This window comes from Mustela lutreola, chromosome 1 (genome assembly GCF_030435805.1).
Source record: "Mustela lutreola isolate mMusLut2 chromosome 1, mMusLut2.pri, whole genome shotgun sequence".
Taxonomy (NCBI): domain Eukaryota; kingdom Metazoa; phylum Chordata; class Mammalia; order Carnivora; family Mustelidae; genus Mustela; species Mustela lutreola.
This window is the reverse complement of record NC_081290.1, coordinates 233295114-233319709: the sequence shown is the minus strand read 5'-3', so window position 1 is coordinate 233319709 and position 24596 is coordinate 233295114. Positions and strand designations below refer to the sequence as shown.

The 24596-nt window shown below is 46.7% G+C and overlaps 1 protein-coding gene across 4 annotated transcripts in view; it reads right to left on the bottom strand.

The window, feature by feature from the left end:
- Window positions 1-16406, bottom strand: part of STIM1 (stromal interaction molecule 1) — a 193637-nt gene extending 177231 nt beyond the window's left edge. For all 4 annotated transcript variants that reach the window (XM_059134215.1, XM_059134221.1, XM_059134225.1 and 1 more), the window contains exon 1: window positions 16256-16406. In XM_059134215.1, coding sequence (XP_058990198.1) covers window positions 16256-16394 — 139 coding nt within the window. In that variant the 5' untranslated portion in view covers window positions 16395-16406. The remainder of the gene's footprint in view (window positions 1-16255) is intronic.
- Window positions 16407-24596: the final 8190 nt, after the last annotated feature.

Sequence of the window (24596 nt, the reverse complement as noted above, 5' to 3'; positions counted from 1 at the left end):
AGTCACACTTATATTTTAAAGGGAGATTCTCCAAAATGGAAATAACTTCAAAATTCAAAAGAATAGTGCTACATGGTAAACCAACAGGCAAATACGAAAATTGAGGCAGGAAGGGGTAAAGCGTCTTGCTCAAGTTAATAAGATACCACACTCGAAAGCCAACAATCTCTGTATTTCCCACAGGCTCGGGCCCTCTCCCTTGCCTCTCCCTTCCCTTGTCCTGTTGTCATTGAAAGTGAAAAAGTAAGGTTGTAAGGAAAAGTGAGAACCCAGGGGACAGGGGGTAGTAAGGAGAAGGGATGAACCAGGGAATTAGATAGAGGACCAGAAAATTCAAAGGATAACTAATAATAAATTACTTCTATATGTATAAAACTAAACACCTGTCGGGGCACCTGGGTGGCTCAGAGGGTTAAGCTTCTGCCTTCAGCTCAGGTCATGATCCCGGGGTCCTGGGATCGAGCCCCGCATCGGGCTCTCTGCTCAGCAGGGAGCCTGCTTCCTCCTCTCTCTCTGCCTGCCTCTCTATGTACTTGTGATTTCTCTCTGTCCAATGAATAAATAAAATATTAAAAAAAAAAAAAAAAAAACTAAACACCTGTCACATTATTTCATAAGATCTGTACACATCAACCCTGTAAGTTCTATCATCCCCAAAATACCTGGAATGGGGGAAACAGGGGCTCAGAAAGGTCAAGAGTATCACCACCCACGTTAGCTATGTCTACTCAATTCCTAGTCTAGTGTTCTTTTTTACTAAAGTACCTATCCCATAAGAAAACTGTGAAGACTCAAGAAAACCAAGCCAGGAAAAGGGGGATAAAAGAAATAAAGGCTCAAGAGAAGTAAGCGAAAAGAAAATGCTTTAAGACAAAAGCAACAAAACAAGAAGCAGCTATTTTATTAGAAAATCTTGCCATTCCCCTCCACTCTCTCAGAGGGATGTGACAAGACATCAGACAAGATGGCCACTTTTAGGCCTGCTTCGGTGACCAGCAGCTGTGTAACCACAGACCTAACAACAACACAAGCAGCCTACTCCCACTTCTCAAGAGGACTCAGGAACAGGTGTACTAAGCTGAAGAGATGACCTCAAGGGGACTCCAAGCCAGGGCTCACCTCATCTAGCAGGAGGCTCCCCCAAAGCATAGCCTCAAATTCAGCTATCACTCTGCCCCAACGCCTTGAGCCTGCAGAAAGTTGGTGGAAGACCCTGAGGGGAGGGGACAGTACTCATCTCTCAGGCCAAGAACAGCTAATAGGATAAGATTGCTTAATGTTCTTTCAGAAACTCCATTTCCCACTAGAAAAGTAGAGATGTGTAACTATGGAAAACTTGGAACATCCCCAGAGAGCCCCAAATGCAGATGAGTAGTCTAGGACAGCCTAAAGTGAAAGAAGACCTCCCATGAAAAACTATAAGGTTAAGTCGGCTCATATTTGGCCAAAATACTCACTATTTATATGGGCTCTACCTCAAGCCATAATCCTGGAATAACACCCTCACACACAGCACTTAAGAGTTTTACAAAGGGGGGCGCCTGGGTGGCTCAGTGGGTTAGGGCCTCTGCCTTCGGCTCAGGTCATGATCCCAGCATCCTGGGATCCGGCCCTGCATCGGGCTCTCTGCTCAGCAGGGAGCCTGTTTCCTCCTCTCTCTGCCTGCCTCCCTGCCTGCTTGTGATCTCTCTCTCTGTCAAATAAATAAATAAATCTTAAAAAAAAAAAAAAAAAAAGAGAGAGTTTTACAAAGGATATTATCTTCTATTACCTTCATAAGGTAGAGTTTGTTTGTTTGTTTGTTTGGGTTTTTTGAGGGGTTTTTTTGCAAATTTGGAGACTAAGGCTCTAGGAGAAAAGGGAGCCTGTTTAAGATTTTATAAACAGAAAATGGCAAAGCCTGGAGTTGAACCCAAGTTTTTTCATCTCCAAGACTCTGATTTTCCTACAGTGAAGGCCCAACTTTGTTAGAAAGCTTAACAGCTAAAAAACAAGAAACTTGGATTCTCGACTTGGAATCCACAAAGCAGTTATTGTATGACCTTAGGCAAATCAATTCATTTCTTTAGGCACCAGAAAGCTCATCCATAAAATAGTGAGATCTGAAATAAGTGTGTAGAGCAGTCTTTGGTTTCTAGAGTACTGTGAAGTATAGCCCCTTGCCTGATACTTCAAATAAAGTCAACTACCCCTCCATGCATCACCTCCTAGCACTGACCCTCCTTCTTTTATTTTTTTTTCTTAAAAATTTTATTTATTTATTTGACAGAGAGAGATCACAAGTAGGCAGAGAGGCAGGCAGAGAGAGAGGGAAGCAGGCCCCCTGCTGAGCAGAGAGCCCGATGCGGGACTCGATCCCAGGATCCCATGATCCCGAGATCATGACCCAAGCCAAAGGCAGCGGCTTAACCCACTGAGCCACCCAAGCGCCCATCTCCTTCTTTAAAAAAAAAAAAAAAAAAAATTTATTTATTTGACAGAGAGAGAGAGAGCAGAGGGAGAAGTAGGCTCCTCGCCGAGCAGGGAACCTGATGCAGAACTGGATCCCAGGACCTTGGCAACATGACTTGAGCCAAGGGCAGATGCTCAACCTACTGAGCCACCCAAGCACCCCAATGACCCTCCTTCTAACTGTCATATTTTCTATTAATGGCACCACCAGACTCCTCACTACCTACACTAAAAACATGGGTGTACCTCTGACTCTTCTCTTTCTTTCCCTCCTACCCTTAAATCATAAGTCCTACTGATTCTACATCCACAATGCAGACCCTCATCTCCACAAAGCCTCCTACCTGGGCTCCCTGCCTCCAACCTCATGGCCACCAAAGCGTTGTATATACACTCTGAGACTAAGCTCCCCAAAGCAAAACTCAGGTCATGTCCCTTCCTTGGTCAAAACCTGCAAGAATGACTTTCTGCCTAAAAAGTCATGTCTAAATTCTTTAGCCTGGCATTGAGGTCTTCCCTGATCTTTCTTCAATCTTTCATGCCTTATTTTATAGTATGCTCCCTCATAGATGCTCTTCTCCAGCCAATCTGAACTAACTAATGTCCCCTAGAGACTACTTTTTTCCACTCCATGCCTTCACTCATGACATTTCCTCTGGCTGGAATGCTGGCCTCAACATATCTTATATTTCTACCTGAAGTACCCGAAGAGCCACTAAGCTACCACCTCTTCCACAAAGCTTCCCTGATCTCATTTTCCAAAAGGACTATCAGTATTATTCATAAGGCACTGCACCTAGATTACCTTGCACAATAAACTATAAAATGGGAGACCCAGGGGCACACGGGTGGCTCAGTTGGTTAAGCAACTGCCTTTGGCTCGGGTCATGATCCTGCAGTCCCAGGATTGAGTCCCACATTGGGCCCCCAGCTCTGTGGGGTGTCTGCTTCTCCCTCTGAACTTCTCCCCTCTCATGCTCTCTCTCACTCTCTCTCGCTCTCTCTCAAATAAATAAATAAAATCTTTTTAAAAAAATGGGAGACCCATTGTGAGGATTATACAAGATCATGTATATGAAAGTAAATAGCCCAGTCCTAGGATAGAGTAGGTTCTCAATAAACAGCGGCTCTTATTATAATAAAGAAAAAAATCAGTGCACATCTTATACTCCCCTATTATACACAGTACTTCTACTGGGTAGGAACTGTCATATAACATGTGACATACACTTAAATGTTGACTGAAGAAGTAAAGAACAACTATGAAGATACAGACTCTATCCCAAAGTTTATATCCAAAAGAGTTCAACAATAATGCTAGTTCTGGGAAGACACCAACTGAACACACACCACTCTGTAGCTATATACTTCACCACTGTGATAGTCCCATTCAGAATTTATAAGTGAAATACACCCTTTTCATTCCCTCCCCCACACCAAATTCCTAATCCCATTTCTTCCAAGCCACTTAAGGAAGAAACCAATGCCACCATCAGCCTGATAAGCTGTACACTTTTAAATCCAAATGCATATCTCTACCTAACTTCAAACAGCTGTTTATTTCTCTCCCCACAAGTTATTAAACTAAAATAGAAACATTACTGGCCTTTGGGTCAGATAAATCTAAATTCAGATCCTGGCTTAATAACCTTGAGAAAATCACTTAAATCTCAGAGTCACAGTTTCTTCATCTACAGAATGAGAAAAATACTGTTGTATTGTTATACAGATGTAAAGCACCTACCCCAGTGCCTAGAACATAATAGGTTCTCAGTGAATAGTAGCTACTATCATTCTTTTTTTTTTTTTTTAAAGATTTTATTTATTTATTTGACAGAGAGAGATCACAAGCAGGCAGACAGGCAGGCAGAGAGAGAGAGAGAGGAGGAAGCAGGCTCCCCGCTGAGCAGAGAGCCCGATGCGGGACTCGATCCCAGGACCCTGGGATCATGACCCGAGCCGAAGGCAGCGGCTCAACCCACTGAGCCACCCAGGCGCCCCAGCTACTATCATTCTTATCATCAACTTATTTGAATTGTCTTAATTACATATTTATCTCTTTAGCGATAGGAAGGGTGAGTTTCAATGAACTTTGCCCTCATCAGCATAAATTACGTGAAACAAGGTCTTTTGGAGTTTGGCAATCCCGCAACACACAGGCGTGCAAATACACACACACACCCCCTACTTTCTAACCTGGGCATGTATTATATGCGGCAGCCGTCTCCCCTGGCCACTACGTTTTAGATGCTGGCTCTGGGAACTTGGCAAACATGGACACATTTGTTTTAACATACACAGTAGTGATGAGAGTTCTGAGAGCTTCCTGAGAGGCCTGAGATAACCCAGAGAGGCCGAACGGGAGCAGAGCTACTGAATCACCCTGGAGAGAATTAGAAGCACATGAGATTTGGAAGCCTGCCTGCCGACCTGCCAGTGAGATTTCTGGTCATTACCTAAGCCAGAATTGCACATTAGGCAGCCAGGAGCTCCGTAGAATGTGGCCAACAGAGGAAAGGGACGGATCTGTCCTCGCTGGGCCATGCTGGCAGCGCAGCTGACTCTCTTAAACTTTTGCCTCCTCCACCAAGTCTCCCTGGAGGAAAGTGCCCGGGAGGAAAGCTACTGTGATGTCTGCACAGGCTGGAGTTCTCTGAGGTCCGGGGAGTTCCAGAATCAGTGATAAAGTTTTAAAAGCCAGCAGAAAAGAAGGCTCCCCCCTCCATCCCACAACCCAGGCTAAGAAAAGCAGTTAAAGTGTATTCTGTTCATTTGGCTGCCTCAAGTATGACCTGAGGTACACCCATGTGGACCATGGAACCAAAGACAGGAACAGCAGGACCCAAGGCAGGCCTGTCCACAAAACTCATGTCGGCCCTCTCCGAGCACAGCCCTGCTGCAGCCACCTGCTCAGGTAGCCGTTGCTGTGGCAAACAAAACCTGCTAGCCAGGGACGCCTGGGTGGCTTAGCCGGTTAAGCATCGGCCTTTGGCTGGGGTTGTGATCCCAGGGTCTTGGGATCCGGTCGCCTTAGCGCTTCAGGCTCCTTGCTTAGCAGGGAGTCTACTTCTCCCTCTGCCTCTGCTTGCCACTCCCTCTGCCTCTGCTTGCCACTCCCCCTGCCTGTGTTGTGTGTGTGCTCTCTCTCTCTCTCTTTCTGACAAATAAATAAACAAAACCTTTAAAATTTTTATAAAAAAAAAAAAAAAAACCTGTTAGCCAGAATTCAGGGCCAAACCATTCCCCAGTGTAACTAATAACTGTTGTCAAGCACAGCTTCAGTATGTCCTCCACAAATAAGGACAAAATACTAGGGACAAAAAAATCCTCAGAAAACCCACCCTGTGAATTCTACCCCTACTCTCAGAGCTCTCTGTCTAAGCTTTTCATTGGAACTGATATCACATTATCCAGCATTCTCCCTCCGTGCCTACTCAATCCAAGGATGCACTCGTTGCTATCCACCAGCAACCTACTGAGCACACAGTCTCTGACCAGCACGGTGAGAGATCCTAAAGATACATACTACGGCCAACAAATCAGACATGGCTCTTGTCTTCAAGACAGAGGAAAAGATGCAACATGAAACAAACGAAAAAAAAAATCAGAAAACTATCTGATATTTATCAGATATCACAAAACTTAAAAAAGTGGCTTTAAAATCTATATAACACTTTCATATAAATTAACTCTCTTTTAACCCCATTTTTCAAGTGAGAACCCTGTAGTTTGGGTCCTACAGCCAGTAAGAACTTCAGCCAGTGCTCTTGATTCTAAAGCAGGCTTATCTCTTGCTTCAAGAGGCTTGAGCAGGGTGTGAAGTGCCCAGAGTAGTAGAGACCCCAAGCGCCCCAAGAGCTTGATGGGAGAGAGAGGGAACTCGTGGCTAGTATTGTCAGGGAACACTTCCCAGAGGACTGAGAGGTTAGGTAGGAAGAAAGGAGGAGAGGGGGGCATTCTGGGAGGAGAGTACAATGACATAAGTAAAGGTAAAAGAGAAACACGGTGAGGTTCTGCAGACCAGGATAAAGAAAATAGAGTGGCTGGGCCAAGGCCCAGAGAGAGGAACAGAGGCAGATGAAGAAGGCCAAGTGGTCTGGGACAAGAAGCCTGAGTGGAGAAGGAAACTACCACCCACCAAGGGATTTTAGAGGCTGCACCATCTTTACCCCAAGCTCCCCAGCAGAAGACTAAAGTACAGGGCTGCTGAATCATTTCAGTTTTTCTGCGCATGGTCTCTCATGAAATAAACCTGCTCCACTCCAACAAACGTGACAGGGCTGCAGTCATCCCTCTGCAGGTCCCCTTGCCCCAGCAAGTTATGCCAACAAAGGCGAGGCTTTGTCAAATTCTCAGGGCCCAAGAGCTTCCCCTTGGCACTTTCCAGGTGTCCCACAAAGCTCTAGACACATTTACCCTGCCTGGGGAGGCCCCAAGTCCGTACATAATGCAAGTGGCTGAGCCAAACACCACTGAGACACGCAGCGCAGTGGCTGGATGCTCCTCCTTCGGGAAGCCTGCTCCTCACGTCCCAAGAGACAGAGATCCCTCCTCACCCTGAACTGAAATCCCAAGGGAGTGGTACAGACTGCAGACAGTTATTAGACACCCTTTGCCACAGATCCTCCTGGGCTCCCTTTCCTGGGCCTTATATGAAAGCTCTCTAGCTGTGCGGGAAACTCCTTAGAAACAGTGCTTGGCGCTGGCTTTGTATACTCCCAATTCTGCCCAGCCCAGTTTCTGTGAACATGATACAATATTGCAAACTGCTTTCTAGTTCTCCTCTGTATAGGTCTCAGACCCCCTAACAATCCACACTGGCTGTGTTAGGGCAGAGGGGCTCTAGCACAGAGTAGAAATAGCATATGAATAAGAATCAGACAAAATTAGATTCTAGCCCAGGCTAAGACATTGGGCAAGTTTCGTTACTCTCACGTGGAAAACAGGAGAGATGGTCCTTAAAAGCCCTTCAGCTTTGACATACTAAGATGTTAAGTCCTAGCACCCAACACCATGACCTAAAAGGTCATAGTAAGTTTTTCTCTGTCAGTATGTAAGTTCCAAGTCAATGCCATTTATAAGTCTTTGAGGCCAAGCTGGCATGGTAAAGTCTCCAAGGTCAGTAGATGTACAATGGGCTTCAGAACTGAAGGTACCAAAATGAGGAGTTGCAAGACAAGGCTAGAAACTAGGATAAAAAGCTACTTTAGGATTGGGCCTAAGATACAGGAAGAATATAGAGGGAGGGGCCATGCCAACTGTATATGTCAAAGCAATGAAGTCATGCATGAACCAAGAGGACACAATACCAAAGGGAGTACAGAGAGACTCCACAAAACTCTAGGAGGCAAGTAAAAGAAGTTTAAGAAAAGCTAAGAGGGCATAGCTCCTAAAAGCCATTGTTCCCAAGATCATGGCCCTAGGGTGATACCATAGGCATCTTTTTTTTACCACAGGCAGGGTAAATGTATCATGGTCTTAGGGTGATACCATTGCCCCCAGTGATCCCCACCCTGCTGTTATTCACTCGCTTGTGTAAGCCCTTCACCTTGAGTACGGGCCAGACTTACTGATTTGCTTCTAACAAACAGAATACAGCAGAAGTTGTGGCATATCGGTTGCGAGATTAGGCAATAAAAAGACTGTCGCTTGGGTACTCCCTCTTGGCTCACTTGTCCTGAGGGAAGCCAGCTACCGTGTCATGAAGCAACCCAATGAAGAGTCCCATGTGGCAAGGGACCAAGGCCTGCCAACAACCATATAAATTAACTTGCAGATGTGCCACCCCCCATCAAGCCCTTAGCCCCAACCCAACAGTTTGATGCAACGTCATGAGAGACCTGAGCCAGAGGCACCCAGCTAAGAAAGCTAAGAAAGCACCCAGATTCATAACCCAAAGAAACTGTGAGATAATAAGTGTTTACTATTTTAAGCCTCTGCGTTTGGGGATAATTTGTTATGCACCATTACAAGCAGGGACCAGGCCATTCCGGTCAGCCATTTCAAGCCTGCAGGTGGGGCTAGGGAAGTGGTTACACCCATTAAAAGGAAGGGGGCATGGGGGGGGGGGGATAAGGTCAAATACAAGCACCCAGACATTATCAATAGCTTCCCTACAGCCTAGAGTAAGCCTTGAATAAAAGCCTTGCTCGGTGGGGCGCCTGGGTGGCTCAGTGGGTTAAGCTGCTGCCTTCGGCTCAGGTCATGATCTCAGGGTCCTGGGATCGAGTCCCGCATCGGGCTCTCTGCTCAGCAGGGAGCCTGCTTCCTTCTCTCTCTCTGCCTGCCTCTCAGTGTACTTGTAATTTCTCTCTGTCAAATAAATAAATAAAATCTTTAAAAAAAAAAAAAAAAAAAGCCTTGCTCGGCTATACCCAGAATCTATAGGTGTTTGATGGGTATACCTCAAGTTAAACCATAGAACTGTAGGAGGTTAAGAGAAGCAACTACCTTTAGAGAGGTGCTACCACAAGCAGACACTTGGATTCTAACTGAGGTTTTTCAGACCCACAAAAGCTAGGGTTGAGAGATTTTATTTATTTATTTGACAGACAGAGATCACAAGTAGGCAGGGAGGCAGGCAGAGAGAGAGGATGAAGCAGGCTCCCCGCTGAGCAGAGAGCCCAATGTGGGGCTCAATCCCAGGAGTCTGGGATTATGACCCGAGCCAAAGGCAGAGAGGCTTTAACCCACTGAGCCACCCAGCCACCCCAACAGCGAACTTTCTAAGTGAAGCTTCTTTGTTCAACATTACCTAATCCTCTCCAAGGAAAATTTTTTCAACTTCTAACCAAATGCTTAGTAAACTACCGGAGAATCAGAAGCAGAAAATAAATTCCCTTCAGTGTAGTTTTACAACTTCATTATGTACAAAGTATATTACATGCCAAGCCTTTGCTAGGAGCTTGGTGTCCTAACCTCCGAGGGGTTTACGGTATACTGAGGAAGGCAAGCACAGACACAGATAACTCCACAGGCACAGCATGGTTCTTAAGATTATAGACTCTACAAGACTCTTGGTGATAATAACTAGTCTATTCAAACACCTGTCAACATAGCTATCACCAGACCACTGAGGCTAAAGGCTCTAAGTGCCAGATCCGTGAGGAACACATCAACAGGTAATACATTCTGATAAAAACAGCAAAGGCTTGGCACACGGATCCCCAGAGGTACAGTTCTAGTCGTACAAATTTTTAGCAATGGGAGCAAAAACACAAATTTCTCAGCCACCAATGTGTCACTTTAAAAGACCATAATAATAAAAACAGTCCCACCTAATTCCAAAGTTAAGGATAAAATACGATAGATTGAAAAGAAGAAACAGGGATGCCTGGGTAGTTCAGCCAGTTGAGCATCTGCCTTCAGCTCAGATCATGGTCCCAGGGTCCTGGGATCAAGCCCCATGATGGGCTCCCAGCTCAGCGGGGCGGCCTGCTTCTCCTTCTCCCTCTGTCCTTCCCCCTAGCTTGCACTCTCTCTCCCCGTTTCTCAAATGAATAAATAAAATCTTTTTTAAAAAGAAAAAGAATAAACAGTTCTGAGCGTGGATGAAAATATCAAGTACCCTGGGTGAGCAGCACCTCCACGGGTGGAGGAAAAGTCCAAAATGTATACATTTGATATGAGATGGTTTGAAAGGAAGAGAGAAAATGTGATCCATTCAAACAGGCCCTGACTGCATCTTTTCCAACAAACTTTAACAGAGGTTTTAGGCTGGGCACAATAAAAACAAAGATAAATAAAGTACAACCCATCTTCCCTTCTTCCATAGGCTTTACACTTGGGAGAGAGCAAACATATATACAATGTTGTTATGTGTTACATCAGAAATGTATACAAAGTGTCCTGGTGGTAATAAAGAAAACTCTGTATTGTTATTATTTTATTTCTTAAACTGTGTCCTGGGCACATGGTATTCAATGTATTATTCTTTATACCTTGCTGTATATTTTAAATATTTCATTTTTTTAATCAGCAGTAACCAAAAAAATAAAAAGAAGAAGAAGGAGGAGGAGGAGGAGGAAGAAGAAAAGAAAGAAAGAGAGAGAAAGTTCTGTTGGAAGCCCAGACTTCTCTCCCTAGAATTCTGACAGCCAGAGCTGCTGTTTCCTGGAGTATCATTTCCCACAAAGGGAAACATACCACAGCATGCCCATGAAGTCATTAAGCAACGGTATCTCAAAGTTACTCAGCAGGAAATGAGGGGCCCCTTTACTCAAACCCAAGTTCTATGGAGCCCAAGGAAACCATTTCCCTCAACAAGACCTCATCCCTTCCTTGCCAGAGAACAGGCGTTCTTAACATGAAGGCCCCATATTCCTGAGAAGCCCATGGATAGAATTCAGAGGACCCTGTGAATTTAGATGGGAAAGAAATTACATCTTTATTTCCAAATTTCTTTTACTGAAAGTTAATGTTTTTTTCCATTATATCTTATAGGCAACAAACCACAGTATTCATAGCAGTACCTATGATTTTGTCACCAAAAGAAATGACATTTTCGGGGCGCCTGGGTGGCTCAGTGGGTTAAGCCGCTGCCTTCGGCTCAGGTCATGATCTCAGGGTCCTGGGATCGAGTCCCGCGTCGGGCTCTCTGCTCAGCAGGGAGCCTGCTTCCCCTTCTCTCTCTGCCTGCCTCTCTGCCTACTTGTGATCTCTCTCTGTCAAATATATAAATAAAATCTTAAAAAAAAAAAAAAAAAAAAGAAATGACATTTTCACACCACATTATATTTGCACATGTCTCAAAATAGTATTTACATTTATGACTACTTCAAAATTATGGTAGCTCTTAGCCCTGCCCCTAGATCACATGTAACTGTGATCTTCCTGTCTACAGGCTCTCATGCGAGGTAGCTGGCCAAGTATGAAGCAGCTATTGTTCAGCCACCAACTGTGAGACTCCATGTACTCACACTGGTGACCCCGGCATCTACAATGCCCCTTCCTCCAGCCTTCCCCACATCAAACCACCACTCCCTCCTGGTTCCCAGGAAGCCCTCCCTAGTCACCTCAGCTGACCCTAACCCACAAATAGCTCTCTTAATTCTTAGCCTATGCTGTCTACACTGCCTGGTTCTATGCTTCTTTAAGCCTGTGCATTATGCTATATTTAATACAGAGCATGCCCCCTGCCCCCAGACTTAGACTTCTTTGGTACCCCTAAGTCTCTTCCATAGCGCAAAGCAAGCAGTAAACACTCACTATGGACTTGTGGGTTAAATAACCAATTAAGTCAGGGTCCTTGACTTGACTGTCTTCATCTAGTTTGACCAATAACCCACTGTAAGAACTTGTATTTGATGCTTCTCTGGATGTTAGTTCCTTCATTTGTAAAAAAAAAAATAAGTGGGCTGACCTAACTGATGTTTCCACCTCTTAACTTCTGAATTAGGCAACCACTTTCTATCTCCCAAGATCTGAGAAAAAATTATGGGGGAAACTGAAATGCCTCCCCCAGCTCTCCCAGGCAGTGTTAGTCACTTGCTCCTCTGAGCTTCCCACAGCCTTGTGTGTGTGTGTATACAACACCTCTATCACAGAGTTTATCACAAAGCTGTGAGAGTGTATAACCTAAGGGCTGAGGTGGAGGCAAGAGTCAGGCTGCCTGGGTTCAAATTCTAACTCTACTCCTTATTTGCTGTATAACCTTGGGCAAGTTACTTAACCTCTGATTCCATTTCCTGAATATAAAACAGGGATAATACCCAGCACACTGGATGATAGTAAGAATTAAGTGAAGGGGTAGCTGGGTGGCTCAGTGGGTTAAAGCCTCTGCCTTGGGCTCGGGTCAAAATCCCAGGGTCCGGGACGCCTGGGTGGCTCAGTTGGTTAAGCAGCTGCCTTCGGCTCAGGTCATGATCCCAGGGTCCTGGGATCGAGTCCCACATCGGGCTCCTTGCTCGGCAGAGAGCCTGCTTCTCCCTCTGCCTCTGCCTGCCTCTCTGTCTGCCTGTGCTCGCTCGCTCTCTCTGTCTCTGACAAATAAATAAAATCTTTAAAAAAAAAAAAAAAAAAAAAAAAAAAAAAAAAATCCCAGGGTCCTGGGATGGAGAACAGCCCCGCATCAGGCTCTCTCCTCAGCAGGGAGCCTGCTTCACCTCCCCCTCTCCCCACCTCCCTCTCCCCCCTCCCCACCTGCTTGTGATCTCTGTCTGTCAAATAAATAAATAAATAATCTTAAAAAAAAAAAAAATGAGGGGCGCCCGAGTGGCTCAGTGGGTTGGGCTGCTGCCTTTGGCTCGGGTCATGATCTCAGGGTCCTGGGATCGAGTCCCGCATCGGGCTCTCTGCTCTGCAGGGAGCCTGCTTCCTCCTCTCTCTCTCTGCCTGCCTCTCTGCCTACTTGTGATCTCTCTCTGTCAAATAAATAAATAAAATCTTTAAAAAAAAAAAAAAAGAATTAGTGAAATAAAATGTTTGGAACGGTGCCTGCCACACACTAAGCACTAACAAATATTAGTTGCTATTACCGCACCATTATTAATGTCTTCCTAGGCACTGAATTGCTCCTTGAGCTGGATCTCTGTCCTCCTCCCCTTCTCAAAACACTGCTCTGGTTAGGCTTTCTTCCATAGCACCACACCATGATAAAATATTTATGTATTTATTTCTTATCTCCCCACTAGATGGTAACCTCCTTGAGGGCAGAGAACATATCTATTCTGTTCATCCTTAAATTCCTGCCACTGAACATAGCATGTGGCACAGAGCAGACACTCAACTATCTGTTAAATAAATAGCACATGAGCTGGCACTGTTCAGAGTTTGCTGAATAAATTAACCTAGCTAAGGAGTGATTGTCAAAGCTGATGATGTCCTAGTTGCTCCAGGATTAGTGTGACCCTCTCCCAGCCCCAATATTCGCCTGGGCCAAGCCCCACCCACCTGCCCTTGGCCCCCATCCAGTTCCGGGAGCTACCCTCAGCTAAAATTAGCATAGCCACCAAGATGGCCAGGCCATTTATAGCCTTGGAGGCAGCAGGAACTAGCTGGGTGGGCAGACAGGGCTCTGGCCTCCCACGGCCATCAGGGGTTGATTGAGAACCCAGCCTGTAGTCCACACACTGCTTGGATGTCTATCCTCCAGGGTCCTGTTCTGGCTATACTGAATCACACCATAGTTCTGGATCAGAGTTATCTCCCATCCTGGCAGTCACAATCTGACTCACCTGGGATCCCCCACAAACATTCTGCAGAAAACCTTTTGAGTTTCTGGAAGCAATGAGCCCAGAGTCTACGGTTCTAAGCATCAGTTTCAGGCCAGCTTCAGAAATGCAGTCCCTAGGGTGGCACAGATCTTTACTGAGATCTTTACTGAGAAAATGACTTAGCCCAGCTGGGTGTGCAGGAATCAAAGAGCCAGAAAGGGACAGGAATGGACTCTCCGCTGTTGTCGGATGAGAGGGCCTCTTAGCAGAACACCTGCCTTCACTGCAGGAACAGGGTTTTAAGATAGACCTATACATCCAATGAGAAAAAAAAAAAAAATCCAATTCTCTGGCCTCTGCAGAAGACTCTCCAGGTGAGAAAATGACAGCCTTCTCCGTGGATCTTATCAGCTCAGTTACCAGGGCCTGCCTAAATAAATGACCAGGAAGAAAGTAACGTTCTCTTGGCCCTGCCTAAGCACTCCTTTAACAGGGCAGGGCCAGAGAAGATGGAAGAAATCTAAGACCTATCTGTAAGAGAGCACAGGACCTGCTTTCTTGACCTACAAAATAGGGGCTCATACCACCTGCCATGCATTCTACTAGGCTATCATGAGCCTTTTATAGGAAAATATACCTGTATAATTATAAAATATAAACTACAGAGAACATATAAATTGACCAGGTATGCCAAAGATAATAAGAGAAAGGGCAGCTTTAAGAGCAAGTAAAACTCCTGCGCTCTAAGAATACATGGAGACTGGAAGGGCTACGAGGGTTCCTGGCTGCATAAGGAGCTTCTCCCCAAATCCTTTAGCAGAGCCCAGTCCATAAGCCACCTCTTTGCCCCCCCCCCCAAAAAAAAGAGTCCCTGTCTAAGCCAAAGTCCCAGATAGGCCCAAGGGACAACCTAGAACAACAGTGCTGGGGTCCCCAGGTTCCCACAAACTATAATCATGCCTGGCATCTAGGGTCCTTCTCTAAGACTTCCCTCCCTGGGATTCAGTTTTATTATGACAACAGAAACTAATTTCTGAACTGAGAGGAATCAAGGACCAAACCAGAGGCCTAAGTGGTATAATCAGCATAGCCAGGCCTCTGAGATATGCTATGAGGAGGCTGTCCCCATAAGATCAAGTCACCTCGTGGTTCTGAGGGATGCTGGAAGGCCTCTTACCTTAAGCACAATCTTCTCGATTGAAAGTTAATGCTTAAAATTCAGAACGTCATCACTTTAGCTCATGTCTAAAATATAAATCACCTCCCGCCCTCCAAAAATATTCATTTTATCACTGGCACTCATATTTTAGGGTGAGAAAAGGACATTTCAGCCTTATAAGCGGGACTGTCACTGACACAGCAGAGATGTTCCTAGGCTCTACTTCACAGTTTGATCTACATCTGCCTACTAGACTTTCCCCTCACAGCCCAATGAAAACCTAGCTTTGAGTTACATTTCCGGGGCCAAGGAGATACCTTATGGAGGAAAAGGATTCATCTGCAAGAAAGACCAATCTTCAAAACAACAGCCTAGGTCCTATGCTTGTTTGCAGGGCAACCCTACTTGGAACTCAGCTGCAGGTACACCCAGCCCAATCAAAGAAGTTAAAAGAGAGGGTTTTCCAAGAAAGGGTCTACCATCAAAGCCAGCATCTGCAACCATCCATGAAACTTCCCAGCCACCATGACCTATGTTTCCTTTCCCTCCTTCTATCAGTGGGTATCACTGAGCAGTCATCTCATTAAAAACTCAGCTATAAACTCTCCCTAATCTGCAGCCCACTGCTTTGGATAGAACACAGTACCAGGGTGAGAGAAACGAGGAAAGAAAACCAAATTCCTTCTAAGCCTTGTGTAAAACAACTGAATTTTAAAAGCATTCTTTTCTTTTGCATTCTGCAACAGAACTCCAGGGCTCCTGGTATCTAACAAGCCTCCATGAGTACATAAAGTAAAACAGATCAAAATTAAAACAGATCAAAAATATCATAGAATTCCTACCCTCATCAGTCAGAAGAAATGGAATAAATCAACAAGTGGCCCCAGAAATTATACCATACCCACAATAAGAAAAATCCATTTAACTCACTAGTGGTAAATAGTATTCGACCTAACGAACTACCTTGATATTTCAAATGGGATAGCTAAAAGACAGCAGATTACCTAAGGGAAGGGAGGGACTAAGTTTCCCACGCTTCTTGGAACAGAAAGGCACACCTCAACACCAAGCTATAGGGCAACAGAGTTGGCCCAGCCCTGACTTTCCCTGCCCAACCCAAGTAGCCTCAACCTCCCCTGTGCTGCCAAGTGCTGAAACTGGCCAAGAGCAAATAGACTTATCATCTGCTTAGGCCATTCTTCCAGAAAAGTAGTCCTGAGAATGGGTCCTGGCTTGCTGATCTGAAAGGCCAAGGTGCCCCAAGGGCCAACCCCTTCTCACTGCCAACAGAAGACATTCTGGGGAGAATGGAGGAGGAAAGTTGCTTGCCAGGGACAGAGACATTAGCCATGGCTCCTGAACAGAAAGAACTCCTTGCACTGTTGAGAACAGGCAGTGCTATCATCCGCACATGCAGAAACCTAAGGTTCAACTTGCCCCTCCGTTCTGAGTCAACGCTCCCAGCCCACTCCAGCCCGTGGCAAGGCCTTACCTGCTGCAGTGGACTCCTCGGAACTAGCCCCCGAGCCAGCTCCCGTCGCCCTCTCGCTGTGGCTATGGCTGAAGCTCTGGCCGTGATGCAGGAGAAGCCCCCAGAAGAGCCACAGGGCAACACGGGCGCACACATCCATGACTCCAGGTCTCAGTTAACATGCGCCTGATGTGGACACCTCGGGATCCCAGAGCAAAGCCGGGAGCCCAGAAGTGTAGCCGACAGTCCTGGAACCCCAGGCAAGATGCCCTCGAGGCGCCGCAGCTGTCCAGGCACCCGCCGGCCTGCCTCCTACGACAGCCAAAGGTCAAGTGCTCCAACTTTGGGCGCGGGAGGAGGGCGGGTTCCTCCGTTCCAACAGTGGGTCCGCCGGAGCTGCGGCGGCCTGAGCGCCGAAGTCTGCTCTAGCCGCTTCCGGAGAGTTTGGACAGGGTGGCTGCGGGGCCGCTGTCAGCTCCGCAGCGGGCTACACCTCTGCGGGAGGAGGCGGACTGGCGGGATCTCCCGCGGGCACCGGAGTGGGGGAGGAAGGGAAGAGAGGAGAAGAGGGGGGCACCTGGCCTCTCCCCGCCGAGTAGCCGGGAGCAGCACAGGCTCGGAGAGGGCGTGCAACTCGCAGGTCCCCGCGGGCGCGGGCGGCTCCGGGATCCCAGGCCTCCTAGGCCGAGGTCGGCGCCCCCGCCCAGTCCCGTGCCCAGACGGCCCGCGGTGCCCAGGTTCAGCAGGCGGACGCGTACTGGCCAGGCCCGGGACAGCGGCTCCCCGGCAGGCTGGCGGGCGGCGCGGGGCGGGCCCGGGGCGGGCGGGGGCGTGCTCTCCTGCAGGCCCGCCCCGCGCCGCCCGGCCCCCAGCGAAGCCCGGCCCGCCCCAGCGCCGGGTTTATCCCGGAATAACCTGTTAGAGGCAGTCGATGGGTGCCCTCAGCCCGCGGTGGGCTCTCCCCGGCCCCGGTCCGCACTGGTGTCTGCAGGACCCCCCCCTCCCGCGCCAAGGGTCGGGTCCCGGCCTCCCCTTCCCCCACGGGAATTCTCTCCCGCTCTAACCGCCCGCGGATGGGCGGGCGCGCCCCGGACACGCAGTTGCTCAGGTAACCCAGGCCTGCAGCGACGGCGACAGTAACTGCCCTGCCCGATCTCCGGGCCTCGGTGCTGCTCCACTCGCCTCAGCTCTAAAGCCGAGCTGGAGAGAGACCCCCGGCACAAAGATTGCAATCCCGGGATGCCTGAAGCGACAACCGCCTGGCCCGGATGGGCCGAGGGCACGCTCCCAGCCCCCCACTTCGGGCCGGCTTTCAGGCTCCGCCCTCCCTCCGCGCCGCGGAGCCAATCAGCTTCCTCCTCCCTGCAGTTTAGGAACCTGCGCGCTTAGTCAGCCGCGCGCAGCGGCCCCTGGCGGGCAAATCTGGGTGCTGCACACAGGACTCGAGCTCCGGGGAGGCCCAGCCCCTTTGCGGAGGGTTTGGAGAGAGAAGCAAGGATCCGCCCCAGGGCAACCTATTAGAGACTGAGAGTGTTTTCAGAGGAAATGATGCTAGAAAACAAAATGAAACGTCCAAAACACTGTAGTTAAAATTGCCCTACGCATCCCTTAAGTCTCGGCTAAAGGACCCCATCAGCCCATCTGCTGACCCCCCCCCTTCCTGCCACATTCAAGAGAAGTCGGATGCGCTCCTTTAACTGTCACCGCCCGTTTTCCTACCTGCCCCTCAAATCCCCTCCCCTTTGAGGTTTTTGTGGGTAGGGCCCGTGGCTGGTTCCTCTCTGCCTATCACTCTCCCAGCTCTCTGTGTCGGTTGGAGAAGGTGTTAGCGACTTAGAATGAGTGCCCCAGTGAAGAGAGAGCCGCGCCTGGGCCTCCTTCAACAGAGCCTGCATTTCCTGTTCTCTCTCGAGTATGCTGTCAGCAGATCTTGACTAAAACCTGCTCTGTGCCCTACCCTGTCCTTGGCACCGGAGGCAGGAGAAGGAATTGGGCACAGTCTCTCCTCTGACTGACAGTGCTAAGCCAGCTACCTGTTCTGAGAGAGCCCTCTGAAGACCAGGAACATGGATTTACCCAACAGCTGCCTGGCTTAAGGGTTAGACAGCTGATATAAAAATACACTTCTAACCTCATCTACTACCGCTCTCCCCACTCTCAAGCTCCAGTCACACTGGCCTTCTTTAAGTTCCTCAAACACACTGAACCTTCACCACCCCGCCTTTGTATCTGCTGTTGCTTCTGCCTGAAACACTCTCCCCTCTACCTCCAGCTCCGGGTATAACGGCTCTCTCCTTCTTCCAGATACAATTCAAGGTCTCCTCCTCAGAAACTTCCACTTCTGACCAACGCCTTGGGTCCAGAATTGGACCTTACAGATGTCTGCCTCCCTCCACCCCATAAGATTTGAGTTTTCAGAGGTCAGGGGGTTGTGCCTTATTCATCTCTGAGAAAGGAGGATCCAGCCATAGGCCCTGCACGTAGTAAGTGCTCACTAAAAGCTGGTAGACATGAATTAATTCATTTGATCACTAAAATATTTATTGAATAACAACTCTGTGCTAGGAAACTGTCCAGAACAGAAGATGAGCCCCTGACCTAAGTTCTACTAGACCTATGCTCTGAGTTAGGGGCCTTAAGCTCAAATGGCAAAGTTGGCAGAGAGATAATACAATTCAGAGAAGTAGGGGGGTAATAGGGAGTGGTAGGGACTATGGCACACTGGAGAGCAGGCAGGAAGGTGAACTCAGTATTTCTGGATCATCTTTAAGAGAAGATGGAAAGTTGAACTTTTACATGACATATCACTTTTTTTAGTACTAGCAATTAATTTTAAAAGTAAAAAGCCCTGGGACACCTGGGTTGCTCAGTGGTTTAAGCATCTGCCTTTGGCTCAAGTCATGATCCCAGGGTCCTGGGATTGAGTCCTGCATTGGGCTTCTTGCTCAGCAGGTAACCTGCTTCTCCCTGTGCCGGTGCTCCTCCTGCTTGTGCTGTCTCTCTCTATCTCTCGGGGAGGTGGGGGGGTCCTCATAAAAATAAATAAATAAGTAAGTAAAAAGCCCTAAATGGACCATATAAACACATTTGCGGTGTAAATTAATCACTAAGATTGCTAGTTTGTCACTTCTGCCTAAGTCAACTTGGCCTGTTCACTCACTTGCCTAAGAGAACAGTCCAGAAAAAAAGAAAGTAAAACATGTTTAATTTCCTTTAAACTCGACTGCATTATTTCTCTTAGCTACCACATGATTTTTAAAGGAGTATGGAAGCATAACTCACTTGATACAAAAAGCCTGGGTCTTGAAGGCAGGAAGTGAGGCTCTCTTACCAATTCATACCAAGAACTTGAACCTGTCAGAGCCAGTTGCGCTTCCTGTGAGGCTAAAATGGTGGCTGGGAACTAGTAATAGAATTAGCATATGAGGTGACTGGCTGGCTCAGTCAGTAGAACATGGAACTCTTGATCTCAGGGTCCTGAGTTCAAGCCTCACATTGGGTGTGGAGCCTACTTAATTTTAGAAAGAAAGAAGGAAGGAAGAAAGGAAGGAAAAGAAAGAAAGGAATTAGCATACAATACCAGCAATTCCACTTCTGGATATATACTCAAAAATTTGAAAACAAGAGGATGCTTGGGTGGCTCAGTGGGTTAAGCCTCTTCCTTCAGCTCAGGTCATGAGGTCATGATCTCAGGGTCCTGGGATCAAGTCCCACATCAGGCTCTCTGCTCAGCAGGGAGCCTGCTTCCCCCCTTTCTCTCTCTCTGCCTGCTTCTCTGCCTACTTGTGATCTCTCTCTGTCAAATGAATAAATAAAAATCTTTAAAAAAAAATTGAAAACAGGGTCTCAAAGAGATATTTGTACACCCATGATCATAACAGTACTATTCACAATAGCCAAACGGTAGAATCTAAATGGACAGACAAATGAATAAACAAAATGTGGTATATACATACAGTGGAATATTATTCAGCCTTAAAAAGGGAAGAAAGTTCTACATTCTACAACATGGATGAAAGTTGACGTTCATTATGCTAAGTAAAATAAGCTGGTCACAAAATGTAAATTCTATATAATTCTACTTTATGAGGTACCTAAAGTAGTCAAATTCAGAGAGACAGAGAGTAGGACAGTGGTTGCCAGGAGAGGATAGGGAATTGTTTAATGGATATAGTTCAATATTTCAAGCTGGTTGCAAAACAATGCATATGTACCTAACATGACTGAACTGTACATTTAAAAATGGTGAGGAAGGGGCACCTGGATGGCTCAGTCAGTTAAGCCTATCCCTTTGGCTCAGGTCCTGATCCCAGGATCCTGGGAATGAGCCCCCACTGGGTTCCCTGCTCAGCAGGAGAGCCTGCTTCTCCCTCTCTCTCTCTGCCTCTCCCCTCTGTTCACTCTCTGTCTCTCAAATAAATAAATAAAATACTTAGAGAAAAAAAAAGCCAGTTCCTCTCTGGATCTCAGTATCCCCAACTACAGGATATATAAGTACCAGATTATTAATTCAGCTTGGCCTTAATAGTCTACAAAACAGGAAAATGCTGAGACTTCATGGATCTTCCTAGATCTGAAGTTTTGACTCTCACTTCAGTAGTCCTATGTTGGGTCCTCACATGAGCATAGCCTCTGTAAGAACACCTCATCACATTATGAGTCTCAAGAGGAAACAGAGAGCTTTTTGTTTCCCCCATCTGTCTATTTTAAACCTAAACACCAAGCCTTTACCGTACACCAGGTGTATCTTACTTGAATTGTTCTTAGGGCCCTGCTCCTGAAATTCTGCAGATGTTGGTTAAATCGAATTGGATTAACAATTCTCGTGCCTCTATGCTACTCTTTGCCAGAGCTGTCATATCAAACATCTTCTCTCCTTCACAAGAGCTCTGCTGAATAAGACAAGGCTATACTCATTACAGAAAAAGAAACTAAGGCTGAGGCCACCACACCAAACTCTGTCCTTTGGAATTTTCTCACTATCCTGCAAGTCTCAGCTCCAGTGAAAGAAAAGCATCCGTGCCTTGAACAATGATGACAACATAGCATGAACCAAAAGTTGTGATTAGCGGAAAAAAAAAAAAAAAAAAAAAAGACCCAGCTCAAAAGTCACCCCTTCCTTCCTTCACCACCTTGCCTGTCTTGCCTGACTTGCCCTATGTCTCCAGTCTTCTGCTATATCTTATAGCTGAATTATGATTATCTCATCAGTTTCTATCTTCTCCATTAGCTTCTGTGCTCATTAGGGACTGAATTTTACTTATCTTCATATTCTCCAGGGTTAGGATTTGAGCCAGTGCAAAGCTGGTACTCAATAAAAGTGCATAAATGAATGATGTGTGTTCTCTATGAACTGTCATATCTCTAGCTGCCATTCCTCTACACCACAGGGTTTCTGGTTACGAAAAGCTTTCATTTGGGGACGCCTGGGTGGCTCAGTTGGTTAAGCAGCTGCCTTCGACTCAGGTCATGATCCTGGCGTCCTGGGATCAAATCCCACATCGGCTCCTTGCCCGGCAGGGAGCCTGCTTCTCCCTCTGCCTCTGCCTGCCATTCTGTCTGCCTGTGCTCGCTCTCTCTCATCTCTGATAAATAAATAAAAAATCTTTAAAGAAAAAAAAAAGAAAAGCTTTCATTTGGAAAATGACTGTCTTCAGTAGAAGTGCAATAAAGGGTCCTAAATCTGCCCACAAAAGTTTTTCGAGTTTAGGCTGTGTTATCAGTGGCGCCCCCTGGCGTCCAAAAATTGCAAGTACAGCTATCACTGAGAAACGGCTCAGGTTCTGGCTGGGTAGGAATGAATGAGTAGAGACTTGGGCTTCTAGCAATTCTTCCCACTAGTTTCACAAAGAAAATAGTCTACTCTTCCAAAAATCAGGTCTAGGATCTTAGAACCAATGTTCATTTATTGATTTAACATATACTGAGCACCTGTTCATAATAATCCAGTACCTACCCTCCAAGAGTTGTTTGGAAGGGAAATCTCTATATGAACAATAATTAGCACTTGTTGATAATGTCTTGAGAGGAATTGGTTCAGGGTCAGGTGAGTGAGCACAGAGGAGGAGCAAGTAACTGCCTAAAGCAATCCGAGGGTGTGCAGAGGCACACAGCTGGGGTGAGGGGGAGGGGTTCTGGAATTAGATTGCCTAGATTCACATCCTGGCACTGTTGCCTGACTACACAAACTGAATTGTTCCTGGAACACACCAGGGCTGAAGAAGGAGGAATTCCCAGAGGGGATTGTGACAAACCAGGTGGGTACCACCCAATTTGGAGAACCCACCTGCCTGGGAGGAGGGACCCTCCTAGAAGATAGGGAAAGGCCCTAGCCCTTCCTCTGCGTAACTAGTTAGTTCCTCAGAGGGAATCAGGAACAATGGATCAGAAAATGCAACTGTAGAACTCTGTTTCATTTGTCACTTCCTCTGTTTGTTCTTTTTGCTATCTCCAGTCTCACACATTATCTTCCAAAGTCACAAAATGGGACATCAGGCCCGTTTGGGGGGGAGGGTAACAATGAAGAAGAGTAATGAGGGGAGACTCCTATTTCTCCTCCTAAGGTAGGATGAGAGGTAACACCAGGGAATCAAGAGGAGCCCCACCAGAGACAAAGGAATACTCAGATTTAGGGTTAGTCTGAAGAGGCTGTGACTGACACTGAGCAGAAGACCCTTGTGAGCCCCTGGTGAGCTACAAGAAATGGAGCTCATACAGACTAGGCTGGAAAGACCTGTTCAGAAGAGACCAGGGCAGAGGTTAAAACATTTCAAGGCTCTTTTCCTCCTCCTTTCTCTCTCTACCCTGCTCTTCTAGGGGAATCAAGTCATGGGCATACAGAGAAATTAATGTTTGTTGCACCCTGGGCAATCTCCTAAGCATTCTACTTGCATTCTTTCATGAATCCTCACAATCCCACAAAGCCCATAGTATTGTCATTCCCATTTTAAAATGGAACTAAATGGTTCCTATGCTCTTACAGCACATAATCACCTGTTTAAGATCTATCTCCCTTGCTGTTACATCAGAATAGGAACTTATCTATGTTTTCACCACTGCGTCATTAGCATGTGACATTATACCTAGCCCAGAGAAGGTTTTCAATAAATACAGTTCAAGGAATGAATGCGAGAGTTCATGTGACTTGTCAAAGGCCACGATGAAAGTGGTACAACTAGGATTTGAATCCTGGACTGTCTGGCTTCAGAACCTACCTATGATCTCTCTGTTTTACCTGCCCCCCCCAACCAGGTACTTTCATACATTGTCTCTCTTCTGAATGTCCCAGCTGGTGTCCTTGCTTCTCAGCTGCTTGTGAGCACAAACATAAACCATCTACCAAGAGCTCACCTACTTGGGAAAAGCAAGTGAGAGAGTAGGAAGAAGAAACAGCCCTTTGGACCCTGTGCCCTCTTCCTATACTCCAGCTAAGCATCTTCCTCTTCCAAGAACCCTTTGCAGATATTTGAGAATGTCCCACCTATTTGGGGTGTCCCACCCCATTACCTGTCTCCCACTTCTGTGGCCTTTCTGGCCCATCCTATATCTGTGCCTTAAAAGTGGTTCTAAGTCACCTGGCCTCTAATGGTTCTACACGGATCAGTGCTTTTTTGCTTTTTTTCTCAGATCAGTGCTTTTTTACTTCAATTTTATTCCACAGATGTGTGCTGAAGACAAATGGGTGCTCAGGCCTGCCTGTGCCAGGCCCAGTGGGTGAACACAAAGATGAATCAGACACAACCTCAAAGGACTTACAGTCAGTGGGGAAGACAGACATCAGGCACAGATACAATTAGAGCACAAAGCAAGATGACCTAAATGGTATCAAAGCATTATGAGCAATGAGCTACACGCATAAGCCTTAATTACTTTATTATTCTAAAGAGTGTATCATAGAAAGTCAGAGCTCAAAGGTAGCATCTGACTTAACCCCTTGCTTCCCAGTGGAGGAGTCTGAGACCTAGAAAAGGATGAGGCCTAATGCAAAGTCTCAGTAGCCAACTGACTGAGCCAAGACTAGACTTCAGGTCCTCTGAAGAACCCAGGGCTCTTTCTGCTTCCTCTGGTATCTTCATATGCAGCAGCCCCCTATCCCACCAGACCATGAAATCCTCAAAGTCAAGTCAGTTTCTCACACCTAAGCAAGCTGAACCAGGGCCAGGCATCCCCATTATCAAGGGCTCTGGAAATTCAGTCTGACCCTAGGCAGCCAATCCAGCCTTGTGGTCTACTGCGTATCATGTGTATGTACCCTATTCCCACCACTATGCTTCTAAAATTGATTTTCAAGTATTTTTTGCAGGAAATTTTTTAAAAAGAAGATCTTGGGGCTCCTGAGTGGCGCAGTCAGTTGGGGCCTCCA